The sequence below is a fragment of the Trachurus japonicus genome, chromosome 17, assembly GCF_045865225.1.
Source record: "Trachurus japonicus isolate A0001 chromosome 17, Traja_1.0".
NCBI lineage: Eukaryota > Metazoa > Chordata > Actinopteri > Carangiformes > Carangidae > Trachurus > Trachurus japonicus.
Window position 1 is genome coordinate 21,804,099 of NC_140923.1, and position 16,340 is coordinate 21,820,438.

The following is a 16,340-nucleotide window of genomic DNA, read 5'->3' on the forward strand; positions in this document are numbered from 1 at the left end:
TCTGAAAGCGAGCAGCGGCTCCATCTCTCCGCCGGTCGATCTTTAAATTGGCCACGTAATCAAGTGTAAATGATACAGATTGAGGAAGCGAGGAGTCACTGTGAATATGAAGAAGAGTGTTGCTAAAAGGAGCGCGCATGCTGCTCCGTTAGATAAACAGGAGGGTCGGTGACGTCTGTGCTGCCGGCTATGACAAATCTTAAATGGTTTGAGCAGACTGCCTTCCACCTGGCAGAGTGGTAACGCTAATGTTGGCCAAGCTTTACCTGTGTGACCAGGCAGAGGAGGTTTATAGGGAATATGGAGAGATGTGACAGTAAAAGAGATCCAAGTGTGGACAGTTACATCATACGTCCACACATCTACCGAACATCAGCACAGAGACGCCAAGAGAGATGAAAACGAAGCACCTCCAAGCAAACAAGCAGACACAACTCAAATAAAACATAACAAAGGAACTTTGGAAATCTGAGGAGGCGACCATGAAAACATCCAAATGCAATACACAAAGAAGAAAAGAAGATAAATCAAAGAAAACATGAAAAAAGTTTCAGAATGAATTGCAAGAATAAAGACTCATGTGATTGATAGTTATATAAAAACATTTAGGGATGATTAGACATTTTTATTATTATTATTATAAATATTATTATTATTAGACTTTGTCTGAATGCTTTACTCACTGATCAGATATAACACTCTGACATTGACAGGTGAATCACAGTGAATAACACTTCATCATGCCACCTGTTAGTGGTGGGATGTACCAGGCAGCAGGTGAACATGTTGTCCTCTAAGTTGATGTTAGAAGCAGGAAAAATGTTCAGGATCTGATCCAGTTTTCCAAGTTCTTTCTGATAGAAAGCTGTCAGGATACACAGTGCAGCACAGTTTGTTGTTGTGTATTTGGGGGACTAACACAATATTAGTAAAGTGCTCATAATGTTATGTCTGATCAGTGTATATAGCCGGCTGTTTAATCTTCATATTACCTCCACTTCCTCCAACTATAGACGAATTCGGCAAAATAACCTGTCAGGGATGGGCTCTGTGCGTGAAGCGGGCATTTGAATGCAAGCGCCAAGAAGTGCGAATAAGACCTTTTCTCTTCTGTGAATATGTCTAGGAAGGCTGGGAGGACATGTGCCATCCTCGGCTGTTCTAATAACAGCAGAAAACTCCAACTTTGGAACAAACCAAATGCAAAATACACAGCCCCAGCCACAGCTGACTTGGCCACCCTCCCTTCTGTTCTCTCGGTTACTTCCACATCGTGGTGACAGTGGATGGTCTGTGAATGTCTCACTGATCCCTTCAATATGATGTGATGGTCGTGTAAACCCTCAGAGACCTGTAACTGCTGTTTTTCTGGTCAACGGAGGCCAGGCGATTAATAAAATATTCTTGAAAACCTAAAACAAAACACAAACACGTGTTGTTGTTTTTTTTAGTCACGTAGCCTGTCCATAATGATTAAATGTCATGCTGCTAGCTTGCTAACGCCAGCACACGTAACGTATGCTATATTACACAGTGTTTAATGCTACAGTCTCTTATCTCCCTATTACTCTAATCTTTCCTGCTTATCGCTCAAACAAATGATTCATTTCTAAATTAATATCGGTATTCATTCAAGATACCTTCATCAGTTACAGAGGCCACTGTCTAACACAGTGTTTTTCAACCTTGGGGTCGGGACTGGAATTCAAATGGGGTTGCCTGAAATGTCTAGTAATTGATAAAGAAATACTGATAAAAATATATTTTAAACTACTTATTATTCTTTTTTAGTAGTATGATTAAAAACACCACACACAATCATAAACAACTGTATTCTATACTTTCACTTTCTCAAATTTAAATTGAGTTCAAATAAAATGCAGCGTATAAAAACATCTGAGCTGGCGCATCTTGATTGACGGGGTCGCCAGAAATTTGTGATGTCAAAATGGGGTCACAAGCCAGAAAAGGTTGGGAACCACTGGTCTAACATCATCAATCCGGGTATTCATCATGCTGTCATTGTAGAGCCAGTTTACAATGAGCATAATGAATTGATGACTGACATGTCACCGCAGCAAGATGGCGGCATACACAAATCGCTCGCCGAATTCGTCTATAACAGCCACAACTTACTCAAACATTTAGGTATTAGTAATAATGATCAATAACATGATGTTTAATACTATCCACTTTTTTCTGAACGTCAAAAACGTAAGCCGGTTTTGCTCTTCCGGTAGAATTTTATGTTTACGTTTCCATGGTTTCAGTAGTTGTGGTAAATGCATGGATTTTTTTTTTTTCAATGAAAATCTGTAAAACGCATGGATCATCACAGCAGCTTTTAACAATGGATATCACACAAATTGACATCTGTGTTAAAAGCCAGCGTTAATAGATCCATGTGTTTACCGCAACTATGACAACGACTGAAAACCATGGAAATGTAAATATACTGTACAATTCCACCGGAAATGCAAAACCGGCTTCCGGTTTTGACCATAGATGACGTTCGGAAACTTGTGGATAAGAAGGACAGATGATGACAGAGATGGAGTGACACATTACATCACACAGCAAAGCCACTGGAGAACACGCCACAGACACAGACAGCACAACTGCAGCGTCAGTCCATTAAATACTGTGCACCTTTATCACAGTGGGAAAAAAAAGGATAATTAACATGCAGTTCATCACACTGTCACTTGGCTGGTGTTACAGCAGGAGCATCTTTAAGGCGGTGGGGAGAAGCCTAAGTGGCAGCATTAAGTGTGATCAACAGTGATAACGCTCAACAGAGAGAAGTAGCAGACTGAAAGGTGGATGCTGGATGTCAGGGTTAGGGTTAGAATTGATGAATTTATATGGTGTGGTCATTACATTTGTTAAACTCAGTGCAGAGGATCAGTGTTAACTCGAGCCAGCGTTACGTCCCCTCTCCTACTCACTGTGCTTTGCAAATGCTAATTTCAGCGTTGTAGTGTAAAGAGTATTAATCAAACAATCAATCAATCAATCATTATTTGTCTTGCACTTTTCATCCGGATAATCTAACACAAAGTGCTTTGCAGAAAAGGAGCAATAGAAAAACAATGCCATCCACCCCCGCGGCCATCCACGCACAGAGCAATAAACGTCCATGTTATAAATAAATGAACAATAAAAGTAAAACAGTCGTGACAGGAAAAAGAGGAAATGTTAATGTGAATCTCATAAATCTGAGATGAAGAAAAAAACCAAAGACAGGAAAACAAAGATGAAGAATGGCAATGTATTGAAGTGAGTAAAACCGGAAATAAAAGATGGGGAATTAAAAGGATAATAATCTTTTAATCAAATTAACAGTAAAATGAACCGACGTCTCAGGGAGACAACCTGAAGTGTATGAAAAGAGGAAAACAGACAAACAGAACATCAACATCCTCTACTGCCCCTCGGGTCTTGGATCACAGTATGTCCTCAGACCTCCATCCATCCCAGTCTCACTCTTTATCAGAGCTGCCACACGCTGCGCTCATTTACACAGCACAGTAATGGGCACAAAAGGCAGAGCGACTGTATCCAGTGTATCCGGTGCAGACTGTGTGACGGAGCGTGTAATGATCTTCTGGTTTTAGTTACCAGCCTCAGACGCAGAAGCTGTTGTTAAAACGTGACAAAGATCAGTGCTTCATGATGTCTAGTTCCACATCAGTCAGCGCTGCATAGACCAACAATGAATCAACACACCACTGCCAGTCTATAATGCAGTGTACTGTAGAGGGAGGCTTAAAGGTTTAAACAGGCTCTTCCTTTTAAAATCTGTATATTTTGTCAAACCAGTGAGAAAATTTTGCACTTGTTTCATAAGTTCTCTTTTTTTGTCATTTGTGTATGTATTCTTTTTTTTCACACTATTAAATTCATATGGAGAACATTATGTTAATGGTAGTTGTTCATGTTTTGCCTTTGCCTTGAATTAATAGTTTTTAGATGTGTATTGCACTCAGTTTTGTTGTCCAGGCAGCAGCTGAAATTCTACATCTAAGCTAACTAGTATCAACCAAGTGTTAGAGTGACTAGTTTGAAAGGGAACTTTGCAAGTCTGGTTGCTTTTTTTCTGTTTTTGGTCAGTTTTTCTCTACAGAGCTCCCCCTACAGTGCATATTTTCACTGTCGTAAAAACTAACAGCTAACCCTCCTCCTGGTCATGTGCATATGTTTTCAACAAAGCCAGTGAGAAAGCAATCCATGGAGCGATGTCAACCGAGTTGGGTAACGTTAACAAGAGATTACGGATTATGGGGCATGTTTGTGTTGTAGTGCCATAAAGCAGTCCATGTTTCTGGCGAAATGAGATCTGGGACACCAGGGCCGAGGCTCTGATTTTGCAAGGTTGGTTTTGGGCCAAGAAACACTAGGTGGAAGCCAAAGAGCCTCCATTCTCCCTGTGACAAGTTGTTTAACCATCACAATTACTCCAAAGCAGTTTAATTAAATAAAAAATTTTGTTCACAAGAGCTTTGTGCGCGGAATAAGTCTTCATGTGTGTCTTACAGGTGCAGGTCTCTAAATATAGGCCGTCTATAGCTTCACATATGTCGACTGGCCCTAAATAGAGAGAGCACATCTGCCCAGCCACAGACTTTGTGTTTATTTTAGAATTCGATTGAAGACCTCACTGATTGCTTTCGAGGCTCTGACTGGTCAGGCCCACTCTCCCATCACAGCCCTCAGCTTCTAGATGTTTGTATCTGACAGAGCTTTTGCAGCTGCTGATCCACAGTTGTTACCACTACAGTATGTATTCAGTGTGCTGCTTCCATCTCTGCTTTTAAATCAAGGCTAAAAAGACTTTTATTCACCGGCCTGTTTGGACTTCTAATGGTTTAATCTTTTTGTAATGTGTATAATTAATTTGTATTTGGCTCTTGCTGTTCACTGTCAGTTTAAGCTGTGTTTATGTGCTCTAGAAATGAATGCACTACAAATGGACGCCCACAGTGGTGATCTTCTGTAATTCTGTATTCTGCTAATAAGAGCACTTTTAAGAGTGTGTTTAGTTGAGTTAGCGCAACACAATACATTCTTCATTTGTTCATCCTTAAAAACTGTGACTACATGCATTCACTCTGTGACTGGCTATGCTACGGGAAAAGCTCTTTCATGGATGGGTCAGTGATGCTAACCCAGTTAATTTAGTTATTCATCCTAATACAGTCCTGTGCATTTTGTGTTGGTAGCTCCACAATAAGCTGCTCTCTGCTGGACAACACTGAAATGCAACACACCTCTTCACTTTGTTTTCACAGAATTAAGATTTGAATGTAACATGGACAATTTAGGTCAAAGTAAAAGAAACACATTGATGAATTATTAAAGAAAATAGAGGGTATGCGTTTACGTCACATTGCCCTCGGCAACGCCCCGTTCGATCGGACTGAGTGGCAAAACAAGCGTCCCTCAACATTCTGGCGGATAGCGGTGGACTCATAAACCGGATAAAATATCTTATATCAAAACAAATTGATGTCAAAAGGAATCGACAACCAGCTCCCCAAAACCGTCTGCTCCACGGACACTTCCTGTAACATACACACAGTGTGACCGCGGTACCTGCAGAGTGACTGACAGGCTCACTGTTACTGTGCAGAGGGACGAGATTACAGCTGTTACTGTCGTCCTGACAGTGACTCCCGACGCTTAAACACGAGCTGCTTTTATTCTGAAAAACTCTGACCAGTCAAACTGTAGGATGTGTTAGAGGACTAATTTATCTGTCTAAACATCATAACTATGACACCTGAAACTGTAAACACAGCTGATCGATCGAAAAAAATGACCGCTCCAGTGAATTTACTTTCCGTCATTGAGAACAGGTTCTTGAATGTAACTCGGTCAAAGTGAGACGTATCCTCAAGATTTTTAGCAGCTGTCAGGTCATGCTGCTTTACATGCTGGCAAAGCTAGACATGTCAGACTTGTGTGGGCTCGGAGAAAATCGCTTCGTTACTTGCTCGTTTTTAAACTTTGGCGGCTCTGCCACTCGTCTTTTTGCCACTCAGTGGACGTTCCACAGCGACTTCCGAGTACCGTGACGTCATGTGCATACCCTCTATAGGCTAAATATCTGTTGACTTTTAACATTTGTTTTTTTTTAAAACTGACACAACAACATGTGTCAGTTTTGTGTTTGCTTTGTTTTAAAGTAAGAGTGGTTTGAAATCTTCCACAGTGATTCTCCTCAGACGTCGCTGTCATCTCATCACGGAGACCTCTCTCTGTCACCTCTCCTGCTCTCTGGGATCACGCATTTAATATGTTATCGTACAGCAGCTGATGTCATTAACCTGTAGTTAATCATTATGATAATTATTCGGTCTGATGTCATTATCATGAAGTAGTTGATTGATTAACTTCTTGGCGCAGAGGCACAATAATTAAAAACTGCCTGCAATAATACTAGCAAAACTAGCAAGCTAGTGTTTCTTAAAGAGACGGTCACTTTTGTTTAACGGCGTTAACTTTTCAAGGGCAGACCAGATATTATTTGTTCTGAACGTTCAAAATGGATTTCAGCACATAGCAGCTATTTGAATTACAAAATAATGGAAGGTTTTTTTTTTTCTGATACAAAAAAATCCCCCTCTCTCGCACCGTGTGGTTTGTCCTACCTTTCCTCCACCTGGCTGGTACTTTATATTGTCAATGGAGCCGATCTTGGAGCGAACGTTCTTCAGGTCCGGTGTCGGGGCGTTGATGGGCCGGGGGGTTCGATGAGTGCGGGGCACTGCCGGCTTCTTCTCCATCGGGGTCTGCTTGGGCACAGGGGGCTTGGTGATCACCCGGCGGCGGTGGGTGGTGTTGGCATCGCCATTGGTGGAAGCAGCCGGAGTCCCGGGAGTGGTGGTGGAGGCTGGGCGGGGACGAGCTGCAGAGAAAGGAACAAAAAGGTTGATTTTTTTTTTTTTTTTGTGAAAATAGTAAATGTCCAAATGACCTTTATTTTTCTTGTAAAGCGACTATTAGCAACAATGAGACATTGTGGTTAAAAGGCCATATAGTTGCATCGTTATCCAGCCGACTATATCTAGTAAAACAGGAAAGAAGAAGAGGTTGTGATTTTAGTACTCATCACTGAAGGACAGTTATTGCTCAGTATATCATGTTTAATTGAATGTTACTGTAGTTATACTATGTCTGCAGCTGCTTTTACAACCATGACTTTAACTTTAGACATTTGGCGACTATGCTCCCATGAGAACCATCCTGAGACAAAGATAATACTTTCCTTAAAAGACCGCACATTGTCTGTTTGGTTATTACCTGCAGCCTTGGGTTTCTTGGCCTCTCCTGTCTTGCTCTCAGCCTTGTTGTCATTCTTGTTAGCTGTGTGGTAAAGACAGCACACAACACTTATATCAAACACTGGTAGTTAGCAAACACATCAACATACAATAGACAGAACAGTAACACCTGCAAAAGTTAAGACTCAGATACATCATATAAGAAAATAACAATTCAAATCTACAAATTTATCAATATTTTACATTTCATATAGTGAAATGTACCCATACCCATGTCATTCAAAGTGAAATTACATTCTATTTGGTCAAACACAAACCAATCACAGTTCATGAAACGGTGGAAGATACTGTTTTAACTGTGTTTTGAACCCATCTTTTGTACTGGCTTGAATAACATAACCTGGCAATGAATTCCACTTTACAATAGTTTTCACCTTGGGTAGAATAAACCTTCTGTACCTACTGTCTTGTTTGATATTCATATTGAGCAAAATAAGTGAATAACCTTTTATATGCTTTCTAATAAAATTTCACAAAAAACATCTCAGACTGTCATGCATGTCTTTTATATTCATTCTGTAAAGCACAATTTACTGCTTATTTTGAACGATGTGTTAATTTCTTCATATCTTTCACTGAGGCAATGGACCAAATTCTAAAACAATAATGAGGCTGACAGTCACTGACTGACATTAGCCTCAAAGCTGTAAAGATTTGAATGAATGGCACGCTGAGAAAAAGTGCGCACACGTTTTATTGCCATACCTTCAAATCGTAAATAAAGTAGTTGATAAGTTGCAGCATGTGTTTTACTTCTTTACCACTGCTTTTGTGAGCCATGCTGGCAATTTGTCAGCACAAGTTAAAGTCTATCCATCCAATGTAGTCAATAACTAAATCAGTGTGTTTTTTATGTATTGTTACCATGGAAGAGTAAGCCTAACTGCAGTGGCCCAGGTTTAAGTCCCAGCTCATGCACCATTTTATAGTAAAAAAAAAAACTTGCAACAAAAACAAGTCATGAACCATCTGGGACACACTTGTTTTTCAACGCTTTTAATTCGAATGCTACGTCCCCATAAAACAAACAGATGAGGATGTTTTCTGAATTTTCTGAGTTTTTGTAATCTCTATAAAACTGGTGCAGGCATTGACCTTTGCTATGCTATACTATGAGCTCACTTGCAAACTCAGCTGTTAAAGTACAGTTTAGCACAAAAGCTAATGTAGGTTGTTGCTCAGTCTGTGGATCATGCGTGTTACACAATGCTGTCTGACCCTGCGTGACTGTCTGTCTGCTCTGGTTATGACAGACTGCTGACGTTACTATGTTACTAAGTTTGATGAACTCCAACAAAATGCGGTACCCGTCTACAGAGATGGAGAGCTGACAGGATTTTTGGTGCAGTGATGCAAAACTAAGGGGCTGCCCTTATGAAAATCTGAGGATAAAGCAGGATGAGATTTGAAAAGTGCATACATGTTGTAGCACACAAGAAACGTAATGTAATACCCACTGACACGTGCATTTTATATTAACAACTATTTCTTTTTTTCATGGCTTTTTGTTGTCATTCTACTTTTACTGCACATTTAGTATTGGGCTCAAGGTCACTCTTCTCATCAGCCCTGTCCCCTGCTGCTGCAGTGGTCCATTGTTTTTAACAGGAAGCTGTGGACACGCCTTAAAACAAATGCTATCATTCTCTGTTGGATATAACAGTTAATCGTTGGCTAATTATGTGTGACACACCTTCTCATTGAATGAACTTTCTTTATTTTCATTCCTTTCTACATTGTAGATTTGAACTGAAGACATCAAAACTATGAAGGAACACATGGAATTATGTAGTGAACTTTGATGACAGTCCAACAGTCCACAGAGTTCCCAGACCAGCTGATCACTTGTTGGCTGTTTTGCCCTCACTTGGTCTAACTCATCCCAAACCATCTTAATTGGGTTTAGGTCAGTTGACACTTTTGTTTTTACTATATAATTCCATATGTGTTCCTTCATAGCTTTGATGTCTTCAGTTTGAATCTACAATGCAGAAAGTGATATAAACAAAATAAAGAAAAATCACTGAATGAGAAGGTGTGTCCAAACTTTCAACTGGTAGTGTATATAACTATAATGATCACCCATGTCACCAAATGCTTTACACAGCAGCATAATAAAACATGCAGGTAATAAGGCAACAGACTCGAAACAAGCAAATGAGAAACACAATGAAAGTGTCTCAGTATTATAGTGCAAATAAACCAAAGGCAGCGTCACCAGCGAGAGCCCAGTCTGTAAAAATCAATGAAACCATAAAAAAAAAGAGTTGACTAATCCAGACTATTAAAAAAAGTAATAAAAAACAAGGTGATTATATGTTGTGGCTGCAGCATTGTCAGCCTGTTGTCGCCTTACTGAGCTGGCGCGTGACTCGGCGGCTGTGTGTAATGTTTTATTACATCATTTTGTCAAGTAAAAGTTGCTCCATCATTTGCTCCATCTTAGCCATCGCTCAACTGTGCAGGAGGTTCTTCAGCTTCCTCTGAGGTGAAGAATGTGTTATTAGCTGTCTGAGCAAAAGTGAATCACTTTTCATGTTGATGGAGTGGTGCATGTAATGCTGCCATCATGTGGTGGGCGCATTATGAAATCTGACTGATGGGCTACAGGGGCCAACAGTTACAAAAATAAAGGAGTGAAGTGAAATGTGCACCTTGCAGTACATCTGATGCATGGCTGCGAACTCTGTGAATGAATCATTTTCTCTGAGGGTGCTGAGCTTAAGTGTACAGAGAGGAGAATATCTGTTTGGCTGTTTGAACACGGCTCGGGCTGAGTCATAGCGCCGTCACTTAGAGAGGTGAGATACTGTTGCTGATGTGATAAAAATACCAGACTGCTGTCTTAGAAAGTCAGCTCTCCAAACAGATAAAGCTGAACATATGGCAGCAATTCAGTTAGCCTGTTGCCCGGGGTGGTGCACGTCCACACTGTGACTCATTTCTTTCCAGCCGCTGCGGAGAGTTCAGGTCCTATTGTCCATGCCGCCGTTCACTGGCAACACCGCCATCCAGCCAAAGCAGAGAGCGGAGGCACACAGCGCTATTGTGTGTATGTGTGTGTGTGTGTGTGTTGAACACGTACCCGGGGTTTTGCTTGCAGCAGTTGCGGAGGAGCCATTCTTACTGGCAGCTGCCCGTGGTGTGGGCGTGGCCTTTGGAGCAGGTGGGCGTTTCTCACCATTTTCTGGAGTCTGGAGTCACAGTAGGACAGGAGAGATGAGTGTGTGATACTTATGTGTATTTCCATATGTACAGTGTGTGTTCTCTCTCTGCTGTGTATCAAAAACAAAGAACGGTGAGACAGTTAAGACAGAGGTATGAAGTGTTAGAAAATCACTACAGTATGTCACCTTCTGTTGTTGAGCAACGGCATCCAATAATAGCCAGAACGTTAAGATACCACAGTGAAGCTGACCTTTGACCTTTTGGATATGAAATGCCATAACTTCTGTTTGACATCTGTGTTAAAGGAAATGGCTCCTTCTTACATGTTTTACTTTTACTCTTCAGATATTGTTTCATCTTTTCAAGATTGATTCAGCAATTTCTTCACTTACTTCAGCATTGTATCCATAATTTATTCAGCTCATTCAGCTTCCAGCTTTCAGCATTCACCCGTATTTCCTTCAGGAAATGCATTCTCTAGTTAGTGTAGGAATTCATGACTCAGAGTTATGGCCAAATGGTTTGACCATCATGTACCTCCCTGGACCTTTGACCACTAAAATCTAGTCAGCTTATCCTTTAGTCCAAGTGGAGGTTTATCAGATTTGAGGAGGTAGAGATGGGACAGACAGACATATGGATGGATGAAAAATTAGAAGGCAGGGAAGACAGGATGATGATTTGAGCATACCATGTAGGTATCAGAGCTTTTAAAGCCAAAATAAACATTTTCTCAATGAAGTGTCTGTACGGTTCTAACTGTCGTCCTTGGGCTTTCAACAGATGGAGTATCATACACTACATTGCTATATTTACATTCTTCTTACATGTACTTTACATTTAAATATTTCTAAATTTGTGTTGAAGTGTACTACTGTACAATTTAAACAAAAAAATACAATAATAAGTGTTAAATTCATCTTCAGACAAATTAACAAATAAGAGATTCAACTCTGTGAACCATAAAGCCTGATTCTGCAGTGTTATACAGACACGGCCAGGAACTGTAATGTGTGTCTGCGTGTGTGTGTACAAACACACATATATGAATATATGTATGTATACACACATATAATGTTCTGTATAAATGACAAAATCTACTGTATACCGTATCATACTCACCTTGGTTGCCGTTGGCACCCGCTTTGCGACAGTGGGTGTGGTCTCCTTGGGTACGGGACTTTTTTTATTGGCTGAGGCTGTGGTGGGGGAGGGGTGTTTGGCCACGGTGGCCTCACCATTGGTGGAGAGAGATGATGGGCGGGGTTTAGTGGAGTTTGGTTTGGTTGGACCCAGGTCAGGCTGATGATTATTGAATTTAAAGATAATAGCAGTGAAATAAAAATTGAGAGGAGGGAAGGAAAGAAAGATAAAAGGTGGACAGATAGAGACACATGTGGAGAGAGGAAGAGCAGAGATGAAGTCGCTGATCGCAGTGAGCATGATGAACAGTTAGCTCAGCCAGCTACTGGAGGATAATCATCAAACAGGCCATAAATCGTAACACAGGATTAACAATTTATAACCAACTTAACAGGCTTATGAGCAGTCAATGATAGAACTATAAACCTCCCATGAGATAAGACCAGCAGCAGTGAAGCAGTGAATGCATTCGTGAGACCTCTGATGGTGGTAAACACAGATCAGCTGGCAGGTTAGCATGCTAGCAAAGCAAGAACATGCTAACACTAATCTGAGCTTCTGTCAGTTTTCATTGTACTGCAGCATTCTCCTCCCTTGGGTCATTTCACTGCCTCAATTTCAATTGTGACGGCCTATTGCCATTAGGACCTGTCGTGTGTGTGTGTGTGGTTGTGTGTCTTTGTTTCTCTCTGTGCAGGTCGGCAGTGGGCGTGGGCTCTGACGCCGGTGGGCCTGGCCAGTCCCCAGGTGTTCTTAAGCGTGACGTTTCTCCCTCCTCTTCCCTCGCTTCACCTGGCTCCAGAGGGAGAGCTGTGTGCAGCTCCACCGCAGCCCCTCGTGTTTCTTTGTTCTTTTGTTTGGTTATGTTTGGTCGAAACCCTTCTGTTACGTTAATAAATTATTATTCTATTGTTTTACCCGTATGTTTCGGCGTATTTGTCCGGCCTAGAGCTGGGTCGTGACACAATGTAACAGATTTTTTATTTTTTCAAAATGCAGCATTAAAACATGATTGAAGCATATTTTCTGTAACGGTTGTCACACAGCTATGTGGACTATCAGAACTAGATGCTTCCACTCAGCCGCATAAAAAGCACAAGAATGAACAACAGTGACTCTAGTGGCTTCATCTCTTCTAAAGTGTCACTAACAGACAGGGACCAGGAGATCTAATCAGCATGCACTTTGTTTCAGTGTCTTCTCTCCTGTTGATACTGCCACTAAATTCACAAGGACACAGCCACACCCACTAGAGACTAGACTAGAGACTCTGGGTGGGACTGCGTCCACATAGTGTAACTGGTCACAGTTAACAGTTAAGGCTCTACATTAGTTGTAGGTGCAAGGAATACACTTTTTGTGCATATTAAAGGTCCAGTGTGTAAAATGGGGCAAAAACTGTGATTCTAGATTGCACTCCTCCTGTTGGAAAAGTGATGGTGTCCTCTAAGGTAAAACAAACTTGTCCGGAAATGTATATTATAACTCAAAAACTTCTCACTATGGTCTACCAACTCTTTCTGCTTTCTGCCTTCTTCTATTTATGTGCGTGAAACGGCACTCTCTAAAGCAAGACCCTTGCTATGTATATGAAAGAATCATTATAAGGCTACGAAAACCAAACAAATGTTATTTTATAGCAATTATACACTTACTGTATACAAATATATTAATGGGTAGTATATTCAGATTTTGCCAATAAACCTTGACAATTATTACACACTGGACCTTTAAAGAAACTCACAATGTGGATGTGGACATCGTCGACATCACATCTGCAGAAATGAAATTCTAATGTATTTCGAAAGAGCTTTCTGAGCTGGTTAGCTTCACAATCAGTCAGTTGTTTGTGTGTTTGTCAGCAGGATTACACCCAAAGTAGTGTACCTTTGACTACCTAACTTTACAGAGGGATGAGGCACGGACTTTGTTCTCCTGCAAAGTGTCTTACACTGTGACAGGGGAGGCTGAATAAAACCCACTGGCAGAGTTCAGCTGTGTGACCTCTGGGTGACGGGACTGTTTCTGTGACCACCAGACACCCTGCCACCGCAGGAGTGTGTCCCACTGCACACAGCAAATGTGTTTGGACAGCAGTGGCTTTGAGTATTCTGTGTGTGTGCATGTGTGTGTGTGTGTGTGTGACCCACCTTGCTCTTGCTGTCAGGGCTCGGCAGGGTCTTGCTGCCGTTGCCTGGTGGAGTCTTGGCCGCTCCTTTCCCTCCCTTCTCCTCCTTCTTCTCGGCCTGCTTCTTCTCCTCCTCCTTCTTCTCATCCTTGTCGGTCTTCTCCGGCTTGTCCGCCTTCTCCGCCTTTTCGTTGGCCTTGTTGTTCTTCTCCGCGTTCATCTTCTCCATCTTGTCCTCATCTTTGAGGATCTTCTCAGACTTCTGGTTCTTGTCCGACCCGTTGTCCTTCTTCTGCTGCTCCTCCTTCTCCTTCTTGTCGAAGGCGTCGATCTTCTCCGTCTTGCAGCTCAGGGTCTCCGTCTTCTCCTGCTTCTCCTTGTTGTCAGGTTTCACTGCGAGAGAAACGTCGTCTTTGTCAAAATCAGCCTTTTCTTCTCAAACCATAACAAGTAAAAGAGCAGTGAAAGAGAAAGGAGCAACTTGTCTGTAATGTCTTTAACTCTACATCAACATCTTTTACTGAATACAATGCTTTGTTGTTCACAAGCACAACTGCAGGAGGATTTTTGGAAGACACTGCAGGCTGTTGTGTAATGAACAAAAGGGACACAAATGTTTTGGTAATCAAATGAGACCATGTGATAGAAACAGAGCACATGTTCACCAGTTCCATCAATGTAAAATTATCTTCTTTGCACAGTTTTAAAAAGCAAAACCACAAGGACAAAAACATGACTACTTATACATTAATTAAGGGCAGGTTTAGTGTAATGACTCAGGATTTTTTTTTTCTGATCAGCTACAGTTAACAGTTCCAGTTATTAACAAACGTGTTCAAGAGCCATAATGGTTAAAGAACACAGACAGGACACAGACAGCATTATCGCCATGACAGCAAGTGGTACCTGTCAGGTAGATATTTGCACCAAAAAAAAAAAGAAAGTCAACATATATATAAACTGACTAAAGTCTGTTTTTTGAGATTTTGAGTGATATCTAAAGTCACTTCATCACACATACTGATTTTTTATTTTATCTACTTTGTATTCATTTTCTTTTAGTAACACACATACAGTTATGCGCCAACTGGGCACAAGACATACAACATAGCATAATGACATGGGGAGGATAAGACAGCAGAGTCAACATAGGCACACGTACAAACATAAAGATCCTGCTTCGAAATAGGGAAAAACCCTCTCTATTAAAGGGTTTGACCTTATCTTTGTTATCTATACAGTATGAAATCTGGTTCAAAATCAGTTTGGTTCCTGAGTTATTCTCTTTATCATGTCTACATTATAAATTATACTGTATATGAATCCACTCATTTATTGTTGGTTTGTCTATCTAATGGCCATTTTCTGGCCAAAGCCTTATTTACATCCCACTAAGAACACCTTCAAAAGGTTTTTGTCCCGCTTTGTGTATCCAAGTCTGTCTAGAATCACCCAGGTACATGAAATGTAAAAACATTTTCTATTTAAAAACAGCCTCCAGGACCCCAAGAATCTCTCTCCAAAATGGAGCCACAGAGGGACAGTTTCAGAAAATATGAAAATGATGTGTTTCCACAGGATCTCCAACAGGCACACTATACTGATTTTATAATGATTGCAAACTTCTGCAAATCAATTCACCCCCACTCCACTCTCCATTGGGAGTGAGGTGGAGAGAGTCACAGACTTTAAGTTCCTGGGTCTGTTTCCTATCTGAGGAAACTGAGGAGTGCTAAAATCCCTCAGCAGCTCATGATTAACTTTTACCACTGTACTATTGGCAGCATATTGACCTAGGGCTTCTTAGTGTGGTTCTCTCTTCTCTATTTTTGATATTTGGGAGGCACTTTTGCACTTATTAATACTTGCCAGTACTATGATGCTGTTGATCTGCTGTTGATTATGTTTCCTTTGTGATGATGCTCTATGAAATAAACAGTGATTTACCAAGCAGTCAGACACCTGACTCACTGAGTCTAAAAGAAAGGATGCACCACAGGAGACAATACTGTATGAAAGTATCTTAAAGTTGTGAATAGGTTACAGTGTTTCCCACAGGTTTGCAAGGAGACTATAAGTTTTGCTTTTGTGTGTGTGTGCGCCAATACGGAGCAGCGTTTGGTCTTGATTCTGTGGCGCTGCGCCACACATTGGTCTACATATGGGAAACACTGGGTTATAGTGTTATAGTGTCTATGTGCAGTATTTATGATACGTTATAGAAGTCGTGCCTTTCCATTATTTAGTCCTACATTGTATTCATGTTTGCTGTCAGGAGGTTTTCCCCTCTGGTTTGCAGTTTTTGATCTTGTCACTTTCCTTACTGCGGCACTGAGATATGATGCACACAGACATGATTCTTAACCGTGCCTACAAAGTTGTGAGGGTGGGCTAAACTTTATACTCTATGTCAAGGCTAGTGTTTGATCAGTGGCATGTTGACGTTTCAGCAGAGATGTCTTGACTTTCTAGTTTCTAATATGGGTCAAGATACATGTTGTTTCCTGCAATTCCCACCTTGTATCTCAGTGGCCTGTTTACTTTTCTTTACTTCA

At 41.0% G+C, this 16,340-nt stretch overlaps 1 protein-coding gene across 1 annotated transcript in view; it reads right to left on the reverse strand.

The window, feature by feature from the left end:
* map4l (microtubule associated protein 4 like) overlaps positions 1-16,340 on the reverse strand; it is a 154,356-nt gene that overhangs the window by 10,725 nt on the left and 127,291 nt on the right. The window contains exons 6-10 of the mRNA XM_085803685.1: positions 13,808-14,178; positions 11,637-11,816; positions 10,432-10,540; positions 7,306-7,368; positions 6,654-6,910 (exon numbers count right to left, since the gene is read on the reverse strand). Of these exons, the coding sequence (XP_085659811.1) occupies positions 6,654-6,910; positions 7,306-7,368; positions 10,432-10,540; positions 11,637-11,816; positions 13,808-14,178 (980 nt within the window). The remainder of the gene's footprint in view (positions 1-6,653; positions 6,911-7,305; positions 7,369-10,431; positions 10,541-11,636; positions 11,817-13,807; positions 14,179-16,340) is intronic.